The following is a 25,129-nucleotide window of genomic DNA, read 5'->3' on the forward strand; positions in this document are numbered from 1 at the left end:
GACACAAGCCCACGGCTACTGGCAACAATATACTGTGGAGCTCGAATGGTAAGAATCTCTGTCGTATAGGCTTCTCGTATCCACTGTCATCAGCTCGACATGACATTTCTTCCATGAATTATCACTCCTTGCTATGTAAGAGAGCCTACCATTAAGAATCTTCAATCCGATAATACCCATCGAAATTTAACAATAGTCTCAATTAGCAAATGTTCTGAACTCTCGGGTGTGGCTGGAGCATTCATGACTGAGAACAAACGGCAGCACGATAAACGTCCACAAGCCTCAGTTTGATGATGGCTACATTTCATCGCTAGCTATAGCGCAATGAGTGAAACTTCGACCCGTGCAAAGCATCCAGAATATACTACAACTAAATTGGATTTCTGCTTTGATATACAGTGTAGGATTTTAAACCATTTTACCTCAAATCCTAGGGTCGTTAAGGATGTGTCAGGTTTAAATGGATGGAGGAAAGCTGGTGTGTCCGAAAACAAATGCAGCATCCATTTGCCATAACAGTTACCGCTATTTAAAGTAAAAAGTGCCGTTTTCATGATGTTGTGTATCGATGTGTGAAAAATATTTCCAATATTAAGCATGGATGTCAGTAATTTTTAATTTCGTCGATTAAAACATATATCCCGATTACCTTATGATTCAGGATAAAAAGAGGCACAGATTTAAATAAGATTTTGTTATTTTTCAATGCAAAAAATGCAGCTTTACACCCTATGCAATCAAATTTAAATGTCATTCAAGTGAGTAATGTCAAAGGGAAATGTAGGAATTGCAAACGTCATGTACAGCGACACAAGACTGTCAAATGTTGTGCAGTTAGTAACTTACGTTATAATGGTTCATTCTCGGCATCATACCATTTTGATGACACATACAATGTAGATGTATGTACGTGCACGGATGTTGGATTTCAAATCAAGTTAGATATACTTTAAAATGCGTGTTTGCTCTAATGACCAGATTTACAACATGATAACACATAATTTTAAAAGTTATTTATTGATAAAGTTGACATAAAAATGAGGTAATACGTTCGTGATGAGCTAAACATCTGGACGATATCTGACTCTACATGTAGGAGGCTGTCCTGAAATGACAACTGCATAGTTTAGTCGGTAAGACAAAGGCAATAGGCGAAGTTATGTAGAAGATAAACCAGTAACTAACGCACTACATAAACTTGTGATACATATTTTGTACGCCTACGTCACTTTTGAGGTGTACTAGTACTTGAACATAACTAAGCAACTAGCAAGAATAATCACATGATGGGATGGCCATTTGGTGAGAAAAATATGTCGAAAACCTGCGGCACTTGTTTTCCTGAAAGGCACATTTTGTTTTCCATACGTTGTCAAAAATTACAAGCAACACATGTACCCTAGGTTAGCCACGACGAATACACCTTTTGGTTACCTTAGTTACCATGTTTATCTGTACATACCAAAGAAGTGATTTTGCAAAATAAAACATCACTAGATTTAACGAGGGAGGAGAGTTATTCAATTAAATTTGTTACACTCATTTTCATTGGTTAGAAGTTTGAAGAGGTTATTGTTGCATACTCTGAAAGAATTGAACGTTGAGCATTATGATGTCATTCTAAGCTACCGTCTAAGATATCAATGTGCAACAATGCGAAGAAGCGTCAGTATTTTGTCTATGACTTCATAAACTCAGAAGAAATTGGGATTATTAAGTATACATACCTACCGTCACTTAACAGGTTGACAGGATGTTGCCGTTCCCATCATACCAGTCGGCATTACAGCCGTGACAGAAATTTGAGCTGTAAACGGGAGTAATAGATATCAAGCATTAAATTACATAATGTTTCAAATACACCAATGAATAAATCTATTTATTGTCTTTTTTCTTACTTTCGTTACAAATCATATGTCATCTCGTCCATGTACAGATTTATTAAAGTGATATGTAATCAACCAATTTACACGATCCAGTATAACGCGTATTTCATTTGGAATATCTCATCCATGCATAGACGCGTTAAAACAATTCTGAGCACAACCCCTATACACATTTTGTTTTCTTAAACGAACATTTACAAACAATCGGGCTTACAAAAATTTGATTTCATCTAATGATTTGACTATTTTTGATCCGCACAAAATACCCAGTTATATGGTTCTAGATTTTGACATTATCATACTGCAATAAACGCAAATGCTAGTGCGGCTGCAAAATAAAACAAATGTGTCAAAATCAACCACAGTATCTTATGTATGATAACAATTATCAAATATAATATATCAGATAATATCCAAGTAGGTTGTTGTTGTAATTCATGTCGTTACGTATATATAAGGAGAAACGGGGTCGGGATCTCATACATTGAGTACTTTTCGTGTATTGTAATGTCTATAGTCACGGACCACAACACAATGTCACCCAATGGCTGACAATAAGTTAGGGAAATTTTATGAATCAAAATTAGCGTCGCTATTTATTGTGTTGCATCAATGCCGAATTTAAAATTGAAATAGTAGATCAATTGTCTTCTAGGATTAATGATATCACAAGCGTGTGTTGATGTTTGGTCTACTTACACACACAGCGTACAGCCGAAGGGTCGGAGCAGGTCGACATCATACACGGGTCAGCAAAACAGTCGACCAATGGTCCAATACACCCATGGTGGTGTCCGAGGATGGTGTCCAGCAGAGACTTGGACTCTAGCGACTTAGACGACACACTACCTGTAATAAAGAATATACACCTGTATGATACGTACCTGTGACGAAGGCTCTGGGTTCCGTCTCCTAGCACAGACACACCTTAGTCTATAAAATGAATATTTTCTGTTTCTGTTAACAATCAGCTTAAAGTGAATGGGAAGACTGGACGTGACCAAATGGACATGCTATTTGCCGTCTTTGTTTTGTGTTTCAGTGCGACAACACTATATTATGGGCAGCACTTCAATAGCAAGAAGACCCATCACGAACATAAAATGTAACATAGTCTTCAAATATATATAGCAAACAGGAGAAATTATTAATTGATGACAATAGCTGTTAATTAATATGAATTAATATTGGGAAACAATGCCACAGAGCAAGTTCTGTCACAAACACCTCCTCATCTTCCCTTTTATATATGAATAACACCATGACTGAGTTGTTCAAAAGGTGATAAGCCTAAATTGATTAGCGAAATTTGGATCCCTCATTTGCTTCAAACTTGTATACAAGAAAGTAAACAATTGAATACTCGAACTTTGTTAAACATTTTGCTAAATTAGTGGATATATTTTTTAAATTCCCTTGATTTCATTTGTTAAACTGTGATTGGTCTAGTCAGCTTTTGAACATCTGGGTCCTGATCTACATATTGTTTTAATTTTTATTCAATTGTACAATTGAATATTCAAGAAATGGTTTTGAGCAACGGTCAATTCTGAAAAACAAAATCACGTGTGGGAGTAGTTTGCTGTTATGCCCACACACAATGAATGCTCATACATTTCAGAAACAACTTACCAATCATACAAATGGCAAGGAGAAGAATAGCTATGGACTTCATGTTTACAATCTTCAGAATATACTAGTGAGATTTGCTAGGGGAGTGGGACAAGGCTTCCTTATCAGTAGTTCGTGCTCAAACCTTTATCGTATTAATTTATATACATATAGCCAGCTTAAGAACTGTACCTGATGTCCCCATTACAGAAAAAATAAACAGACGACTATATTCGGACTTGTTGCCTCAATTGCTTGTTCGTAAAGAGCAACAAACATTGTATAAGTATTATACCTTCTTTTCTAATCGGTCCAATTTCGTGTTGCCATCGTCACCCACTCAACTTTGTCAAAGAGCAAGACTTCTTTATGTGAGGAAGGGTCCTAGTTTTGTTTAGCCAGGGGCAATTCCAACTTGCTCTTATATAAATAACAAACCGATGTATTAAAATAATATCAAATTATTGTTTACTGTTTAATCATTATAATGATACAAAAACCAATATAGCACTCCATATGGAATCACAATTAGGTTTAGGTTGGGCTTTTGGACTAGCAGAGTTTTCTGAAACCATAAGTGCATAATAAGTGAACATTAAATGTCGTACATGTATCATGTACTCTGATCAGTCAATAACTCGTTTGAATGTTTTAAACTTATGTTTCAAAAACACTATTATGAAAAGCAATAAAAAGTTATTTTCATTAGAGACATTTGATTGTGCTATACCAACACTGTCCAATCTTCAGAATGCACTTAGTGACCTACATGTACGTTGTTAGATATACCAAAATAGGCCAATGAGAATTTTTGAATCCTACCTATAATGCATGTAAGAATATCGATGTTAGACTTTGGAATCCATAAATTGCATGATTACGTAAAAAACGACTTAATTTGGGTTTTTTTTCTCCGTATGTAACTTACGTAAAAAACGACTTAATTTGGGTTTTTTTTCTCCGTATGTAACTTATTTGAAAATTTCTGACTTAAGTTAGTTTTTGATTTAAGTTTGTTTCAAGAAATTGGGGCCTTAACTGTTCTCTACTCCATAACTGATTTTTCCTGATCTCCCTTGAAACTTTTTGCCTTGAGTTGTATCATCTAGTCGAGACACACCTGGTCTATGAAAGTGGTAGTTTATGCCCTTGCTTAACACTCAGTATAAATGAAGTGAGCGTTCGTTATCAGTATAATATGACCGCTGTTTGGTATTTTGGTGACATACTTCAGTGAGATAGCACTATACAAATGGAAAAAGGGACAGAACACAAATATATGGCAGCCTCCCAACAATCAGACATTCATTCATGCAACACATTGCATGCAGGGAGGAAGTCCTTAAATGACAATAGTTCTCAATTGGACGTTAAGCCTAGCTAACCAACCACCTGTAAAATCTTTCAGGTAATAGCGAGATTAGTCTTCATTACGGATTGTATAATACCTTAAGATCTGCTAGGTCTAGAACAGTGATCCACAAGATTGCCATTGGCACCATACCAGTGGTAATTACGTCCACCACAAAGGTTGAGGTTGCTGCAGTACTTATCGGGTGGTCATCCCCGGAAACCCATGCCAGTGTCTAAGCTCCACTACGCTCCGTAGGCTGATTCACGTGGGTAACCGACGATGATCGGCGGTGTACTCTGTACGTTTATGTCGTAATTTGATGGACGTCGACACACATAATGTTGCACTGATACTATGAAAGTTACCTGACTTACAAATAACACAGATGTCAAGGAGGAGAAAAGCTAGTGTCTTCATATCTGTAATAGCTATTTACATGGAATAATATAATCAGTGCTTTATTGGGTTAAGTTTGCCTAGTATATGGTTGTCACACAAACCGGCGTATTGACTTTATTGAAAGTATTGATGCTAGTTTACAATTAATTAGTACACAAATTTTAAAGGAAAAGGTCCAACACGAAACCGTTTGGTGCAGTGTTATTTATATCAGCACCTAAGTTCCAAACGAACTTATATATATTATGATCAATCTATTGCACCAGGTACCAGATGCTATGAACAAAATCACCATTGTCATGAACCTTTTATTTCTTCAATAGTAATGCGAAAAGATGCGATGTCTACCGTGATGATCAGTCACTGTGCGTCGGTGGTGTGTGTCTTTGTGTGTGTCACCGTCAGTAAACATCATATAGCAGCAAAGGATTGAGTGAAAATAAATTGCAGCGATAGAGAACAGTAAGCCTTCAAAGAGAAAGTAGATATGGTCATTAAAACTAAGTACAGACTGTGGAGGTGATAGAGAGTATAAACAAGATTAAGAACCACATAAACAGAAAACAAACTCAGTCATCTCTTGGTCTTCTGGAACTCTTGTACGTTTTACAACCCTAGCTCCTTTAAGAAAGTATAACGGTCGCCATGAGAAGGTATTGTTGGCAGACACTTTTGAATTAAGAAGCCGTAGCCACGGATAGAAAATACTTTCATCAACTTTGTTAAAGGTAAAGAGGGATGAGCGACGTCTGTATAATCTTTTAAAATAAAAAAAGTCATGCATACACATGAGAAATAGGTGAATTGTGTTCTCAGGCGCCATAAGGTGAAATACATGTATGTTTAAATGTTCTCAAGTGGTTACGGATGACTTGACATTTCCGTAGATGTTACACTGTGAGGAAGGAATTGAAAGAAGGAAGACGGAATTTAAAATATTGGTAGAATATATCAATACCCTAGAATGTAGGAATGTGTGTTCCTGTTTCCTGCATGTTGAACTTAAATGCTATTTCCATCATTGAAAGTAATGGGCAGCTGCAAGATATTAGCTGTGGACCTACTGTCAAAAACAGTAGAGAAGGCGCACGATTGAACGCAGTAGAAGAGAAAGATATGAGCTTGGTGTTATCCGCAAATGGACAGTGATTTGGCCGATCGTTGTTGATTTGCGACTTTGAAGATGTTCCAGCTGAGGAGTCGATACAACCTATAAAAGGTGAACCTCTGATAACGCATAAAGAGTTAAAATTTAGGGATTCATTTCAATATCATTCAATGCATCTGATATGTCTCAGTATTAACGTGATTTTTGCTTGATAACTTACAGAAGAAAATACGGAAAAGACGTTAATATTGGATTTCAAAATGGCGGTCATTTTGAAATTAAAAAAAAATCAAATTGTTTAGTTATCTAATACAACAAAATTATAAATTCTCTCACTATATTTACAGGTATTTATTCTCTTAAAGTCAACATAAGATATAGCCCGCAAAGTTGGCGGCCATCCTGAAATGCATAATGGCGATCCTTCTACATGATATTACACACAACCAGAATGTTCTTAAGTATCTATAATATGGATGTAGACATTAAAAGTTTGAGTCTAGCTGGTACAATGTATAGAACGTGAGTAATGTGCAGCAGAAGGTGGTTTTTGACGGCCATTTCGAAAACAAATATGGTGGTTGCCAAGGACCATGACTTTTTGAGGTTCATTTTTTACATGGAACCTTATGTCCTAAAGAAGCAATATGCAAAGTTTCATGCTTTCTTCAAGCTTTGAACGATTTTGCCGAAATATCTACCTTAGCCACACCACTACTTAACCATCCTCTGCACTGCTGTCCTTCTGGTCCTGTCCGACAACCCTAATGAAGAAAGCATTCTTCACACAGACTGTACGAGGAAGCCTCTGCATCCAACCTCAACAGGGCAATTCCATGTATGACAGCCCTGCTCCCTGCAATCCGTCAGCAGTGCCTCATACTTTGTCCTCTTCCTTTCATGTGCTTCACTGCACCTTTCCTCAAAAACCTTATCTGCGTATGTATGCTTGGACATTGGTTGACTGAACCTGACGCATTTTCGTTCTTTCTTCAAAACATCAGCCAGCTCCCTTATGACTTGGTTGTGACGCCACGTATATCTCCCTTGTGATAAGGCCACATTGCAGGAGGTGAAGTAAAGCTAGGACTCGAGAGAGTGCAGCACTACGATACTTATTGAGTGGCAACTCTCAAAACCATCAAACAGAATGATACCATTGTTTGGAAAAGTATGTTATGATACCAGCGTGTTTTACTCTGTTCCCCTGTGAGTAGCCCACATGTGAAATCCGTTAGGTTTTATGCTGACAAAAAACGCAAAGGCATATATTGTCGAAAATTGCCGCCCAACACCATTGTTTGAACAGGCATGTTCATATTTGTATGTTCTCGGAGTCTACAGTATGGCATGGTGGTGTATTCTTGTAATAGGTGAACTCTGACCCTTTATATAGAGCTATTGTACTGAAGTATGTCGCCGAAGACACCGAACAAAACACCCGACTCGATCACATTATGCTGCCAACGAGCAGAACGATACTCAACAAAGAGATATTGGAAACAGTTTTACATATATTGAAATATACAAGTTATATTAAGTTTTTATTTGATTTTATGCAATATGAAATAATGGCGAATGACAACAATATTTTATAAAATTTATTCACAACTGGAGCCATAATTGTAAAGACCCTATGTCCCGAATATTCACGCTACTGCTGTAGTTCGGAAATATATCATTATACCTACGTCGCTCAGATTTTGTCATCACAACAATATTTGTTAAATATCAATAGTCGTTTTACAGATATCATTAATTTGTTGATTAAAACAGACACATTGTGTAAAAATGGATGCACATTGTGTTTATTTAAATTGATAAAAAGTTACAAAAAGGGGAAAAATTATTTTATATCTTAATTTAGTTGAAGAGCTGACTGGAACAGCACTTCCTGAAAAATAAAACATAGTTTTTAGTTTTCTTCTAATCAGTCTTTCACACGTATATGCATATTACTTGTATGTACACATTAAGTAAAATCAATAGATATCTTATAAAGCATTTCAAATTGATGCTTTGAAACAGTGGTCTACTTTCTGTGGGATCAGAATTTACGAAACATTTAAGCGTAACCTTTTCACATACTGTTAACATGTATATTTACGCGCGTAATATGTTGTTTATATGAAACGGCATGCAAGTTGCAAAACGTGAACGCGTGTATTCATCACGAACATAACATCATAGCGAAAGGTTTACATGTGGTAATCGCGAAGTTAAATACTAGCGAAAATTTTCACATTTATAATATATGTCGTTTTCGTTAATTTTTATTACATGTTTTGAGTTATTTTTTTAAATATATATCAATTGCTGACATACCTACGATTTCGCTGGAGTAGCTGTCTAGCAAAACACTTTGTTACCGTTCATATCGACCCACTGGGCATTGCAACCTCCACAGTAGTTTGATCTGTAAGTTACATCATCTGATTAATGTCGTAATCATGTTGTGATAAGATATCTGTTGATGATGTTATAAGGCTATATATAAATACATTGTACCATCGATTACGTGTTTATTTGTGCTTGTGAAAGATTACTGGTTGAATTATAATATCTTGCTTGAAATGTTGTTTATTGCGGTCTAGTACATTGTAGCTAGAAGAAACAGTACCACTATACTGCACATGACCATCATGCAGAATTGAAACGAGGAAAAGATCGTATTCGTCAAAATTGAAATTGTCAGTAATATATTTTTTTTAAATTTAAAGTGGACCAACTTCTATAATTACATTAACGTATGATATTTAACTGCAACATAGTGATTAACAACCACACTGATTTCAGCACTTTGATTTTTAACTCACCTGGCCCGAATGGCTGGTGAGCTTATGTCATGGCGCGGCGTCCGTCCGTCGTCGTCGGTCGTCCGTCCGTCTGTCCGTCAACATTTACGTTAAATCGCATCCTTGGGGAAAGGGGAACAGAACTTATATAAATTTTGGCTCTGAGCCCCTGGATGCAGGAGGGGCGGGGCAAAAAAGGGGAAATAGAGGTAATCCTATAAATCGCCTCTTGTCCTAGAGTTCTGCATGGATTTTGACCAAATTTGGCCACAAACATCCTTGGGGGAAGGGGAACAGAGTTTGTATATATGTTTGGCTCTGACTCCCCAGGGACAGGAGGGGCGGTGCCCAATAGGGGAATTAGAGGTATATCATATAATTCGCTACTTGTCCTAGAGTTTTGCATGGATTGTGACCAGATTTGGGCTAAAACGTCCTTGGGGAAAGGGGAACAGAACTTGTATAAATTTTGGCTCTGACCCCCGGCGGCAAGGGGAGCGGGGCCCAGTAGGGGAAATAGAGGTAAATACTATAAATCGCTACTTGTCCTAGAGTTCTGCATGGATTGTGACCAAATTTGAATTTGGCCACAAAAATCCTTTGGGGAAGGTGAACAGAATTTGTATAAATTTTGGCTCTGACCCCTGGGGGCAGGAGGGGCGGAGTCCAATAGAGGAATTAGAGGTAAATATTCAAATTCCTTCAGAAAAAAACAATGAACCTGTATTCAGAACATAACTTGGCATTACAAACCAGGTGAGCGATACAGGCCCTCTGGGCCACTTGTTGGTAATTTGTTTGTTCTGTATCGCAATAGGTTACTTACACGCAATGAGCGGACGGGTTAGAGCAGGTAGAGACCATACAGGGGTCGACAAAGCAGTTAACCATTGCTCCAATGCATCCGTGATGTCCTAGGATGGTGTCCAATAGAGATTTGGACGCCAGTGATTTCGAGGTGACGCTTCCTAAAACAATGAGTGTATACATACATCATATCGTTGTCTTGAAGACTCGAAGACATATATCAAACAAACAAACAAACATATACCAAATCAGACATAATTATAATACTTTATATTTTATGTAGGAACTGTAAATTCTATTGAATAATATTATGCGTCTAAAATCTTTGATTTATAGCTGAACTTTGGAGATAAATTTTGAGCTTATATCATACGTATAAGATTCTTGATTTATAACTGAACCTGGGAACAGATTTTTGTGCCAGTTTCCATATAACCTCATGACAATTAGTTCTTCTTGACAGATGATATGTATTGAAGACATTGCTGACAAAGCAGATCTCCAGAAATGCTTGGAGAATCAGTAAGAAAGTAATGAATACTAAGTCAGATAGGCAATTTCAGGAATGTAGAATTTTCAAGCAACTTTTTATGATGTTTTTCACATAACTTTTGCCTGAAATTTTACGGAAATTATTTTTTTGCCATTTTTAGACAATTTGTATATAAAAAGGATATAAATTATGTTTATGTAACCAAAAAAGGACCAATATTGTTTTTAGATTATATATTATTCATGCAGATGTGTAAACCTTCTGTCAGTGTATAGATGAGAGGAATATTAACTTAATTTTACGAACATGATAATTACATAAACTATAATTAAATAAGGATGCATTTAAAAGTAGACTCCTAATGTCAAAGGTCAAAACTGGGCTATATTTCAAATCTTGAACGAACATTAGGTAACTTCTACGCAAACGAAATATAGCATGTCCTTGTGAAATCATACCATGGACTTTGATAATATTATTTGATTCTTCGGCTAACTTTAGGAAAGTTTTTTTTTTGTAAATATCATGTTGAATGAGAGAGAAATGAACGTTATCATTCCGTAATGTATATACTGCCCTACATAAAATTACGATCAGTGGAACTTACCAATGACACAGACAGCAAGGAGGAGAAAAGCTAACGACTTCATGTTTGTAATATTTGGTAAAAACTGCTCAGGCCGGACAAGGGCTACCTTATCAGTGTGTCGTGTTTCAGTTATCATGACGTAATTCATATCAAGGTCGGGGAGTGTCGGCAATTCTATTCAAAGTAAGTCGTTTGGTGTCAATAAAAACAGCAAATGACATCACATAAGCCATACGTAGATAACTGCTGGCGTCCGATAGTAATGTTTGGAGTCAGAAAATTGGAATGGGACTAATTCACATACCATATGATACCCAATAACGTTTGTGAAGGACTAGTATCTCCAGTGGTGATGGAACGTACATGTAACTCTTTGTTATCTTCCCGTTGAATTGAAGCTAGCGCAGGATATCATCTTTTGACGTCATTCCATCCCTAATAGTAACAATAATCTAACTAAACGGTACCGATATTTAGTGTAAGTGAATTAGTCCCAGTGATCATTTATGAGGTACATCAAAAAGTAATTCAACGGCTATAAAAATAAAAACATCAGATTTATGTATGTTATCAGACGGAGGATATTATTTGACTGTAATTTGTGATATTTCTTTCTGATATGGTTTAGATCTATGATGGTTTGAGGATAACTTCACGGAGATTAACGACATCTTAGTCTTTGTATTTTATCTTTTATGCACCAGAATTGATGCTATGTTCTATCACGTTGAGTGTCAATGAGGTGTTTAAAATCACGTAACAATGATTCGATGATGTGTGCAAGGTCATCAAACATTGTTTCAATGATGTGCGCAAGGTCATTAAACATTGATTCGATGATGTGTGCAAGGAAATCAAACATTGTTTTGATGATGTGTATAAAGTCACGTAACATTGATTCGATGATGTGTGCAAGGAAATCAAACATTGATTCGATGATGTGTGCAAGGTCATCAAACATTGTTTTGATGATGTGTGCAAGATCATTAAACATTGATTCGATGATGTGTGCAAGGAAATCAAACATTGATTAGATGATATATTCAAGGTCATAAAACATTGATTCGATGATATAATCTAAGTTAAGAAACAAAGTTTCGATGATGAGTTTAAAGTCACGTAACAATGATTCAATGAGGTGATTAAAGTTTCGATAAACTAGAATATGAAAGTACACAGCCATCTGCTATTTCAAGTATAAATTCACAAATCCTCCTTTCGGGAGTGCATTAGGGCTTTCCGTGACCATTTTAAGATCTACACTGACGGCCCAAAAGATGGTGATAATGTTGCTTGCGGCAGCTTGCTGTACATCTAGTCACTGTTCCTCTATCCGACTCCCGGATATTGCCTCCAGTTTCTCTGCGGAAGCATGCATATGTGCTATCGGTCTAGCGCTTGACCATATCGAAGAAAACAGCATTGAAAAGGCAATCATCTGTTCCGACTCTCTTTCGGTTCTTCAGGCTTTGAAATCAAGAAACCCAACAAACACATTAATCAAAAATCTTTCGACCCAAACATTTCGATTATCTTCTAAAACTCAAATTACTCTCTGGATTCCAGTCATGTGAGTATAAAGGGGGATGAAAAGGCCGATAAAACAGTTTAGACTGCTCTTCGCCTAGCACAAAGAGATTTGAAACTACCATGCAATGATATCAAACCTTCTATTCGGTCAGTTATCAAACACAATAGGCAACAAAGGTGGTCTACCGAGACAAACAATAAACTGTTTAAAATACAACCTACACTTAATCATAAACTGTCCAGTCAGAGATACCGCAGAGAGGAAGTTGTTCTCTCTCGGCTCCGAACTGAACACACATATTTTACACATTCCTATCTATCGAGAGGAGAGGATCCTCTTACATGCCATGCATGTGATTCTTCTCTCACCGTGGAAAATATTTTAGAGCTCTGTATTGATTTTAAACACATACGAGATAAGTAAGACGATGTCTCCGACATGAATGTTGTTCCCTGTCTTGAGACATAATCGTATTTTCAACTATCTCAAAGAGATCGGCACTTTTAAGAAAAATTGAACGTTTACTCATTTTATCATCACATTATTAACGCAACACTCGTTTCATTAACATTGTGCATGAGTTTTCTTATGTGTTTTAGCCAAAACTATTTTATCCGATGCAACTCTTTTTACTAAATCAATATTTACAGTTTGTGTTTAAGTTTTTACTTGCCTTTTTCCTTATCCTGATCTTTTAGATACAGTTTTTGTTTATACCCTGATATTAATGCCTGCCTTGTAGTTTGGCCCTAAATAACCTTAGTTGTCGATGGGCCGTAAAACTCAAACAAACAAACAAACAAACAAACAAACAAACTGTACATATAAAGCAAACTATTTTACATATTATACTATCAGACTATGGAAATAAACAACTGATATTTGTGTGTATTGAATACATACGGAAAATACCTATGTTTGGTAAAGTAATGTTTAAAATGTTTCATTATGTACTTATAAACATTTATTTCGTGCAATTACATGAGTGATGAAAGCATGGCTAAGTCTATTCTGGATATGATTTGTCCAAGATATTTTTGCTGAAGAATTATGTAAATTGTTAATATTGATACAAAATACTGTACTTGAAGCACGATATTAGTATGCACGGCTAACTTAGAAGATTCGTTTTTATCTGTAGCATCAATTAATTTTGCTTAATTAATATTTTTCTCCGATTCAGTTAATAAATAATATACTAAAGTTGGACCCCATATACTGTTATTGTTATACCCCCAGTATTACAAATGAGGCAGACGTCACTCTTCTTTAAAAGTTGTCATTTGTGTGATTTTTCCTTTTTCCAATCTTGTAATAGGCGAAAATATTTCCTTAAATTTTGTTTTTCAATATATCCCTTTGTTATAGTACTGATGACTATTAGTCCCAAAATCATAACAAAATTTATCTTTATTATTATAACGGTAAACTTATGTTTCCACTAGATTGACTGGACAAACGTGTTGATATCAAATATTGATACGAATTTGTGAACATCTTTGTTTCTAGAAAATATTAACGTAAAACACAACACCAAATCAACAATAACAGATTTTATTTCAACAATAAATTGTTCAGTAAAAATATAAATACATATATTGATATGATTCCTGCTTGGTCAAAAACGGACGTCAACAATACATCATACATATTTTCAGTCAAGAACACATTACAATAAAACAGATACTGGAGCTATGAACCAAAGTTCTTTCGCAGCTTTTTAATTTCATGAAGATTAGCATCCGCGAATTTAAAATTATATATATATAAGTGGATGTTAATTTGCTTGGATCTCGAAATTCGCGAAAAAATATTAAAGTTAATTATCTTGTCAAAGTGAAATTATTGAGTGAATTTTGCGACCCTCAATTTTGTCTCATTCTTACTGCAAATTGTACTGAATATCTTCTCATTATGCAAAAGATATTCGGCAAAATTTGCAGTGAAAATAGGACCAAAATTCGAGTCGCAAATTCACTCTGCAATTTTCCTTTGACAGGATAATTTACATTGGAAAAATAATTTGTTCAAAGTAAATCATACGCGAAAAACAGTTTGATAACAGATAACATCTCCTTGGTTTACCTGTGGCTGTATATATTATAACGAGAGTATAATTAGCTATAGGGTGCGGTCAAGTATAAAGCACAAAGTTACAAAATGTATACATACATGCATTTAGTATTCTGATAGACTTAATTCACTTTGTTTCCTTCCTTCAGTACTGACGGAGTAAAAACTGACGGAGTCAAACGAAGGGAGGTAACTTTGGTAGATCTGAATGCCATTTACAAATTTCGAGGGTTTATGTACAATCCGGTGATTATAATGCCTCCGATAAAAAACTCAGTTGTTCTGTCAATATATATCTGTTTATAGAAATAATTTGGCCATTATACTCTCTAGTCTATTAGTCTTTCACATGGAATTAAACTTTATACATATCCATTATATGTGATGTTGATAATGCATGACAATGTTCATAATGAAAAACAGATTTTAAAATCATTAAAACTAAAGCAACATACATTAAAAATATCCATACACTAATTAAGCGCGCCCCATAGAATATATTCTTAGAGGAATTGCTCCATACAAGCATGGTTAACATAAAAGCGCAATCCAATCCCTATATGTAGAAGATACAAAATGCAATTTTTAAAAGTCACGTTATTCTTTTAAACAAAACAACACAGTACTCCAAAAATAATAAACACATTCTTTAAATGCTTTGATATTGAACACTTCACTCAAACTGCTGCTGCAGGATGTGATGTGTGCGTCCATAATTGCTCAAAGATTTTGTTGTCATATTGTTTTCTCTTAAGAAATCTATTGAATACCACAGATTATGATGAAAGTAACTGTAGAATCCATTAAACTCAAGGACAATTATTAGCATACTTTGTAAAAATTAGTAACATTAATAATTACAGACTTTACAAAATTATAAAAAAATGTTTTGATGTGCTTCGCATGTTTATATGAAAACGAAAAACGCACTTTATACTGGCAAAATGTAAGATTGAGTTTGTAGACGGTTGGGTCTTTTGTACCTACAGTACATAACTGCAGACGTTAATATCACAACTTTGGCAATACTGTCCATACAAATTGTCAGATATAATTGTCTTCTCAAAATGTTTAGCATTGAATAACATTTGAAGACATTCTAGATGTGTTGGTGTGATAATGAGGTACATATAACTGTATTTTAATCACACATACAGGTCACGTGCATTAAAACTGATCCCTCTATCCTGTAAAACACCAATGTTTTATTATCTGTCCATGTCCGAGATCGTTTTCGCTCAATTTACTTCCATTTATTTAACTTTGGCATGACGTTTGACTTATTACTAATACACATGCAATGAAATGTCTTCCGTACGCCTCTGACTATATCACAGTAATATTATCCATATATCCTATTATAAAGCATGTGGGTAATAAAAATACTGTTGACATTAGTGGAAAAAGGCAATGAGGCTGAAGAATATGTCTGATTCAGAAAGAAAATTTCCTGATAAATGATCCCATTAGATTAATGTTTATATCGTGTGTTTATTTTGGATTTTATTACACACGTGCATTATTACTAGAAATAGATCCATATACTAAGTATGTCTTAAGCTACATCGTGGAGTATATCAGGTTTTGTTTGCTTGATTGTTTAACGTCCTTTTTACAACCAATGTCATTGACTCAAATACGTCAACGGCTATATGATAACACATAAGGAATTGGAAAGAGGCTACGCTAAGGTACTGAATACAAAAACAACTAATAAATAAAGTCTACATAATATACACATTGATATATGTTCTCCACTTAACTATCCAATAGAATATATAACTTACCCACAGGAAAATATTTTTACGGCGACAAACGCACTGGCTGAAAAAATACACATTAGCATCTGGAATACCTGATAAGGATAGTATACTCGACAAATCGTGTTCATAAAAATTACAACATAATTTACATGTACGTATAGTTGAAATAAGAGAGACCAATAACTTTTGCACATCTATATACTGCGAAATATGCAAAATCCCACGTGAAAGCCCTTTCAGGGCGACTTAAAAGTCTTAAAGGCAGTTTAAATTATTCATATTTTCTCCCAAGGTCAAAATAAAATTATGCTGTAATACATTGTAGCAAATCGTACACAACTGCTAACAAACTACAAATATGTATACATATTGCATTCATCCCTCACGAAACTTACTTCGTCATAACTATGAATTCGTTGTAAGCTACAAATGTAGTTCGATTTACTGTATTCAAATTAAAATAGGGACATTTTGAAACTGAAATCATTCCTAACATAGATTAATGCTAGTCACAATAATCATACTTTACAATATGAAGAATTCGTGTGTTAATTTCGTTCGTGGTTCGGAGCCTTGGAATTATTTCTTGGGTAAAAATATAATAGAGTTTGGTAGTTTTTTTGTTTTTTTTTTTTTTTTTTTTTTTTGTTTTTTGTTAAACTCTATTGACAAAAATGCCAATAAATCAACAGTTCCGTCGAGCGGTCCAAAGAAGTGGTAAAATCGATTGTTAAAATGTGCTATTGGAGTGACGTCACAATGGGGTATAACAAAAAAGTTATCGACTGGGTTTTCGGGCAACAAACGATTTGTTGGGCCCTCACACATACAGTTTGTCTTCCGGACCAACAAATCATCTGTTGCCCTCATCCCCAATCAACAACTGTATAATATTTCTAATTACAGAGCAACCATGAAAACAACGAAACATTCTACACAACGAACATTCCATCTGATACAGTATTCAAAACATGGTAAGATTTCCACAGTCGCATTCAACACAATGCAAGTCGTAGGAGTGTCCATAGTTACCATGGTTACAATTTGCCAGGTCCATTTATATCACTAAGCTAATTACATCAAGATACTTAAACAGAAATAGAAGTAATATTGTTGTAAGCTGATCTATCAGAGTTACTTTGTTTCACTCCGTCAGTACTGGCGGAGTAAAGAGAAGGGAAGTAACTCCGATAGATGTGAATGTATCATTGTGGCCATATTGTACTGGCTGTTATGAAAGAGAATAGGGTATGCACTGAATGAAAGACTACACTCCATTGAAATCACATTTGCCGCTCCATTGAAATCACATTTGCCGCTCCATTGAAATCACATTTGCTTATAATATCAATGATCGTGCATGTAGTTCACTGTTAGTCATTTTCGATGCCATTTGCCAGAAATGATTTTTGTTCTGGTTGCATTTCGTATACAATTTCTATATCCTCGTATTTTTCGGATGAGTACACGGCCTTAACGTCCACATCCCCTCTGTACAGTGGTTTCTGTTGTGAAGTAGTCCTGGCATCTTGATCTTGTTGAGTAAATAGCGACATTAACATCCCTGAGAAAAACGCAAGGAAATGCATCATTCCTGAAATTAGATAAAACGCTAGCACATTTTGATAAAAGAAAAACATTGTTAATGCATATTGTGATAATAATAAATCATTGTAGTACAGAATGTGTGCCTTGAAGTCTTCTAGTGTTGTGCTTTGCACTGCTGCTACCAGCAAAAGACTCCGTTGTGTTATTGTATGTGGAAGAAGGAATATTTGTATGTTCTCTTGGTAGTTTATATGTAACGGTATGTGTGTAAGTGTGCGTGTCTAGTTCTGCAGTCTGCTTTGATGAGGAATTGTGTGTTGACTATGACTTGTTCGTGTATGATTTTGAAGAAAAAGGTGTTAATCTTAACTGTAATCTGCGTGTGTGTAGTGAAGGTATTCCTATAACATATCAAGTCAATGTGGGCGTATCAGAGTCAATCTTGTAGTATTTTTTCAGTTTATCATTGGCCTAATATAACTGTACCAATTTACTATACATTAGTACATCACGTGACAGAATACTGGATTCTGATTGGCTACACACATGGATACTATTTGCAATAGTGCCCGGGCAAGCGGGCACTATTGAAGTGGCGCGAAATTGAACGTGAATGTATTGTGACGTCACCATTACATGACGTCATTATAACGTTGCGCTTCGACCAAGACGACAAGATGGCGGACAGGCTGTTGTGTGCGGGGATTGAAGCAAATGTTGCTTTTCTATAGAACATAGTTCACTAATGTTCTATATTGATCTACTTTTAATTTTTATGAAGCCGAATTCCGTTTTTATAGAATCTCATATTTCTGAGACAATTCATATGTTGTACTTTTAATGTAACAACGTGGTGTGGAAATGAAGATAGCGTTGCGAGGTATCGCTTGACGTGCTTCTATTACGATGACATGAAAAACGGTCTCATGTCAGGGTGATGTACTAAACCCATTATGGCCTGGTTGAGAGGGCACTATTGCCTCATAGTATTGTCGAGGGATGGAATAGTGCCCGAGCCGAAGGCGAGGGATGGAATAGTGCCCGAGCCGAAGGCGAGGGCACTATCCCATCATGAGACAATACTATGAGGCAATATTGCCTCATAGTATTGTCTCATAATAGATAAATAGTACAGTAATGACTGAAGGACAATATGATGCCAGAACAATGGGAACAATTAGATACCACGACAATTGGAACAATGAGATACAAGAACAATGGGAACAATACGGGTATACGAGAATATTGGGAACAATGAGGTAGACTACCAGAACAATGGGATACACTTCATATCAAACGTTTGATCTTACCTGCGTATGCAAACACATTAGTATACCCAACAGATCCGTTCATAAGGTAACCTGGAAAAGCACAAAGGTGTTCATGACATTATAAATCTCGCTTACAGTTTTATGCTTCAATAAAACGTCGAGATATGAGAGAAAAATACTCTTTCATGCGTAAATATGAAGGATAGTGATATTCTACCCTCGGGATCACAAAATGTCGTAAAACCCTAGGCAAACCTCGGGTTTTACATTTTGTGACCCTCGGGTAGAATATCCCTATCCTTCATATCCACATATGAAAAAGTCTCATATTAGATCACAATTCACAACGCCAATTTATTTTGGAACAATGGAAATAAACATTGCCAGAAAACATGAGATTACACTCAACGTGGTCTGACCTATTGCATGACATTCTGAATAAATTATAGCTGCAATATTGTAGCTAAAAGACTTTAAGACCGATATAATACATGTTTAGAGCTACAGTTGGTGCCTATTACTGCTAGTGGGGCAAATTAATGATTATCCAAACCATTGTAAAAAGTGTGCATGCATATTATCGTACTGGTTTTAAATCGATTACCTTCTATAGGTAATGAAACTGAACTGTGTAAAATAACAAATTCACAGCGAGACATTACTTTTTTACATATAAATATAAAGGTCTTTTCAAAGGACAATTACAAATTGTGAACTTGACGTCTTCTGAACGTTACGGTGGATATTAAGAATGATTGTTATGTTTGTTTTGGACAAAAATAATATATAAATGGATGTACAATGTATAAGCATAAAATAATTGGAAACCTACAAAAAATATAGAAAAAGTGATTTTAGAAGGCAGTGCTCCACTAGGACACATACGAACCAATTCGTACCCGGACGAAGATTATAGTAGGCCGGGTACGTATATTCGTTCTAAACAAATTACAGCAAGAAACAATTCATGAATACTGATGTAGGTGGAAGGCTTCTAAAATTTCAGTTAACGTATTACATTCAAAAGTATGCATACTCACCGCCAATTATTGGCCCAACCATGAGTCCGAGGCCGCCTGCAGCCATCTCAATAGCAAACCCGCTGGCCAGATTATGTAGCCCGACCAGTTCCACTGTAATAGGACTAAGTAGTGTCCAAGATCCACCGGTATATAGTCCAAATAGAGACGAAAACAAAGCCTTACCTAAGTAATTCGTACCGTAGTACCTCAGGGTGACAGTAAACACACCTATAACTCCGTAGGACCCGAAGTATAACAACTTCCGGTCTATACCGCCATCTACCGCGGCGATCCCAACCAGGACACGTGACACAACACTTCCGATTCCAATAATGGACATTAGAAAAGCAGCTTCCGCTTTACTCGATCCAGTAGAGTGGTAATAATCCGCAGTGTACATAGTTACAATTGACAATGCTTTGCACCACAAGAATATACTAACACAAAAAATAAGATAAGGTATTTTCCCTAGAATCTTTAAATCATCACACACACGTTTACACAATGTTGTTTTACTAATTTCCCGCCGTCTTCTAGCCTCAGAGTACAGCGCCATCTCTGTCTGACCAGGGGCGACAATCATGCCAAACAAACATGTCTGGAAGCCTATAGCTGAGAGTAAGAGGAATGTACCCTGTATGCCATATTCGTCCACTAAGATCTGTGTAAGGAAGGGGAATATCACCATGCCAGCAGCGAATCCCGCCACAACTACCCCTGTTGCTAAACTACGCTGTTTTTCGAAGTAAAATCCAACCACAACGAAAGCTCCAGTGTATCCGAATGCCTGTCCGGTACCTACAAAGTACAAGTGAATATTATGGATGTTGATTATTTCGCACTAGTTTACAACTCGGTTACATATATTGATAACAAATGAGTTTACATCGTGTGGCTTCTCGTCGTATCTCATTAGAGTCTAATAACATCTACAATTAATTTTACGCTCATTTATGTGGTTACTTTGAAGTGTTGAAACACACAGTGACTAATAACGGGACAAGTATTGTCTTCTAAGAGATTCTAGAGGGGTTTTGTCTGACGTTAGATATTCTATGCCAATTAAATGAAATTGTTTTTAATTAACTTTTCTTTTCAATTTTTGTTTGGTATTGAAGAACATACAATACAGTTTGTAAGAAACTGAAGTAATACAGGGATATAGGCTGCATGTACAAGTGATTGAAGAAACAATACATATGGGATTTTTTAAGAGATCTTCTAACAACATAATCAAGGAGTAAAGTGTGTCTTGGTATGCGACGGTATAATTTGGTATGCAGAGCAAATATGCCGTCGAAAGCTCCGTTTCGAGCATTGACCGTGAGAAATCCCTTATTTTAAGAAACCATGATTATTATGTCACCGAAACGCAATATCTATCAGAGTTTTGCATAATAGGCCATGGGCTAGGAGGGTCCCACATGCACCCCCCCAAACCTCCGAACCAATATTTTTCTGAACCCTTATGACCCACTGATCACAAATCAAAATGTTAACATTGCATAAGTTGGGATGAACTTCCGGTTATGACGTCATCAAGATGGCCGCCATCTCGAATTTCACTAAAAATTGAAAAATAGTCATAACATTAACATTTTTCAACCGAAGTAGACAAATGAGGTATCAAACTGACCACAAAAGAACGATAAATACATATCAGGACCAAAAAATCCAATATATGTAGTGATTTCTACGCAGGAAATGAAAAAATCGGATTTAAAGCTCAAAAATGGTGATTTTTCAGCAAATTTTTCATATTTTGTTTGACGCAGCAAAAATGTTTCCCAACAGCAATCTATTATTTCTAATAAGTTTTTTGACCACTTGTCAATCAGTTAAAGCAACAAAAACAACCAAAACCAATGTTAACATCGTATAAGTTCCGGTTATGATGTCATCAAGATGGCCACCATCTCAAATTTCACTGAAAAATGAAAAAATGTCATAACATTGACATTTTTCAACTGAAGGAGACAAATGAGATATCAAAATGACCACAATAGAACAACAAATACAAGTCAGGACCAAATAATCCAATATATGTAGTGATTTGAACGCAGGAAATGAAAAAAAATATTTTAAGCTCAAAAATGGTAATTTTTCAGCATTTTTTCATATTTGGCTTGACGCAGCAAAATTGTTTCCCAACAACAAATTATTATTCACAATCAGTTATTTGACCTCTTATCAATCGGTTAAAACAACAACAACAAAAATATATAGAAATGCAAAAGAGAATTGTTATACCATCATTTGGTTTACAAAACATCACCGGATGCGGCATATGATTGTTATTTTTTCCAAACCGCTAACACTACAGTTTCCTGGTGTCTTGGAATTTCCTGAATATAACATTGGCTATTGACGATTTATATCTTAACAAATTTGAATTTAAAGTTGGCTGAATATCTAAGTAGGACTTCAAAATAATCCATTTTCATGTTGGAAATTTTGTAGACTAGTAGCCTCTCAAACTGAATTATTACAGCAAAACGCTAACTAATAGCTATAGGGTATCAAATTAAAGTTCCGTAAATAACATTACACTTTTCGAAACATATTGTGTCTTTTAGAATGAGCACATTCATTGTTCATTTCCTGTGCACAACGCAAGGAAATATAAGATGGTTACTACAGTGTCACATATTTCTTTCACTAGTTCTTAATGCTAATCATTTTCGTTGTGCGTGCTTTCTCGCCAGAGTGTCGTCTTCGACCTCGGTGACCTGATGTGACATTACATTACCGGGTTACCATCGTGGTTCTAATTTGTCAACTGTCCATGGTCAGAGTTAAGATCAGAAACATCGGCTTCATGTGGGAGTGGGGATGTGGGAGCTCTTCCTGTTTCCAACCTAGTTTCACCTAGATTCACACATCGTATATGATGTTCCAGACTTCCCCGGCATGATAGTTAAGACACCAGATCAACATTCTGCGGAGTGTTGAGTTGGTTCTCCTTAATTCGTATGAAGCACAATTCCTCATTCTTGTGAACCTCAGTGACCATAGGTGGCACAGGTGGATTCTTTGAGGTCATAAATGAGGTCTGCAGTGAAGTTTCACTCTTTGCCAAGTCTAGAAAGCACTTTAGATAACTTTTTACTGGAGAGTCTTCAATGGTCTCTTTGCGCATACACCAGATGTGACACAACCAGCACCTTCAAGGGAGTGGGAAAAGTCAGACCAATGAAAAACATTTAACATTTATGCCCTCATTAATGACCTCGATGATACCACCTGTGCCGTTTATGGTTGCACGAGGGTCCACAAGATTGATGAATAGTACTTCATACGAATTATGGAGTTATGTGCTAAGGCGAACCAATTCCACCATTGGAAGAATGTGCATCTGGTGTAATTTCCATTATGCCGGAGAAGTCTGAAACAGCATATATGACGATATGTTAGAATTTGAAAGAGATCCCACATCCCTGAAACTGTTGTTCCTGATGTGAACTCTGGCCATGGATGGGTCATAAAAGGCTAGAACAACACTGGTAATGCAGTGTCACATGAGCTCATCGACTTCGAAGACGTCGAACTGGCTTTCGACGAATTGGATACTGATATCTCGAGTACTCTGATTCGGACTACATGTACCAGCTACCAGATATGCCGAGTCTCTTCAGTGGATAGGTCAGTGAGGCGAGAAAGCGCGCACAATGATAATGGTTATCATTGAGAACCAGTAAAAGACATATTAGTGACAATGTAGTAACCATCTTACATTTTGCTTATGCCATGCATAGAAAATAAACAGTGAATGTGCTCATTTTCAAAGACACAAACGCTTTGAGAACTGTTAATGATATTAACGGAAACACAGGCTTAGCTTAGGTTACATTTGTTACGCTATCAGTAGGTGTTGTGTTATTTTTGAGACGCTGCTAATCTACAAAATTGAGGGTATAACAATAATTCTTTTTTTTGCATTTCTATATATTTTTGTTGTTGTTTTTGTTTTTACTGATTGATAGGAGTTTAAATAACTGATTACGAGTAATAATTTGTTGTTGGGAAACATTTCTGCTGCGTCAAGCCAAGACTGAAAAATTTGCTGAAAAATCACCATTTTTGAGCTTAAAAGCTTATTTTTTTATTTCTTCCGTACAAATCACTACACATATTGGATTATTTAGTCCTGATATGTATTTATCGTTCTATTGTGGTCAGTTTGATACCTCATTTGTTTACTTCGGTTGAAAAATGTTAATGTAATGACTATTTTTCAATTTTTAGTGAAATTCGAGATGGCGGCCATCTTGATGACGTCATAACCGGAAGTTCATCCAAACTTATGCAATGTTAACATTTTGATTTGTGATCAGTGGGTCATAAGGGTTCAGAAAAATATTGGTTCGGAGGTTTGGGGGGGGGGGGGTGTGCATGTGGGACCCTCCTAGCCCATGGCCTATAAAGCATACACGGGGCATGAGGAATTTTCATTCATAATTGTTTCTCGAAGCGGTGCTTTGGACACTACCTTTGTTGGGCATACTAAATTACACCTTCGCATACCTAGAGTTCGACCCATTGAATATTGAAATGGCGGGTGTATCTACGTGCTGCATGGCTGGGTGTGATTCCCAAAGAATCATTAACTAATCATAGCCCTTACCCGCTATAACACCATACGTTAGATACAAGACGTAGATGTTGTTGACGAAGCTGGATATACCGAATCCCACCAGGTTAAGACAGGCACCGCATATGATACAGGCCCGACAACTGACAGTGTTGATCACCACACCGGCTAACGGGGCTGGAAAGACAAAGATTGCATTTCAAACAGAAATGAAGAATGATGCATTTGATATTTAAAAGTCTGAAAGTTACTACGGATAAGAATTTGGTAAAGTCATACACAGAG

At 36.1% G+C, this 25,129-nt stretch overlaps 1 protein-coding gene and 2 long non-coding RNA genes across 8 annotated transcripts in view; all 3 read right to left on the minus strand.

The window, feature by feature from the left end:
* Positions 1-1,001: 1,001 nt before the first annotated feature.
* On the minus strand, positions 1,002-3,647 carry LOC138307505 (uncharacterized). 2 transcript variants are annotated; one of them, XR_011205995.1, is made up of 4 exons: positions 3,522-3,647; positions 2,591-2,738; positions 1,731-1,810; positions 1,002-1,108 (listed from the first exon to the last, which is right to left on the minus strand). It is a non-coding gene; the product is annotated as an uncharacterized lncRNA (long non-coding RNA). The 2 variants fall into 2 exon arrangements; XR_011205996.1 differs by having other exon boundaries at positions 2,591-2,734; positions 3,518-3,634.
* Positions 3,648-8,142: 4,495 nt separating this feature from the next.
* Positions 8,143-11,187, minus strand: LOC138307622 (uncharacterized). Its single transcript, XR_011206023.1, has 4 exons — positions 11,064-11,187; positions 9,983-10,124; positions 8,687-8,777; positions 8,143-8,255 (listed from the first exon to the last, which is right to left on the minus strand). It is a non-coding gene; the product is annotated as an uncharacterized lncRNA (long non-coding RNA).
* A 2,922-nt stretch (positions 11,188-14,109) lies between these two features.
* The window catches only part of LOC138307860 (monocarboxylate transporter 12-like), a 31,253-nt gene continuing 20,233 nt past the window's right edge, over positions 14,110-25,129 (minus strand). For all 5 annotated transcript variants that reach the window (XM_069248772.1, XM_069248773.1, XM_069248774.1 and 2 more), the window contains 4 exons: positions 24,878-25,021; positions 20,272-21,051; positions 19,271-19,321; positions 14,110-18,006 (listed from right to left, as the gene is read on the minus strand). In XM_069248772.1, coding sequence (XP_069104873.1) covers positions 17,786-18,006; positions 19,271-19,321; positions 20,272-21,051; positions 24,878-25,021 — 1,196 coding nt within the window. In that variant the 3' untranslated portion in view covers positions 14,110-17,785. The remainder of the gene's footprint in view (positions 18,007-19,270; positions 19,322-20,271; positions 21,052-24,877; positions 25,022-25,129) is intronic.

Source organism: Argopecten irradians, chromosome 14, assembly GCF_041381155.1.
Source record: "Argopecten irradians isolate NY chromosome 14, Ai_NY, whole genome shotgun sequence".
Taxonomy (NCBI): domain Eukaryota; kingdom Metazoa; phylum Mollusca; class Bivalvia; order Pectinida; family Pectinidae; genus Argopecten; species Argopecten irradians.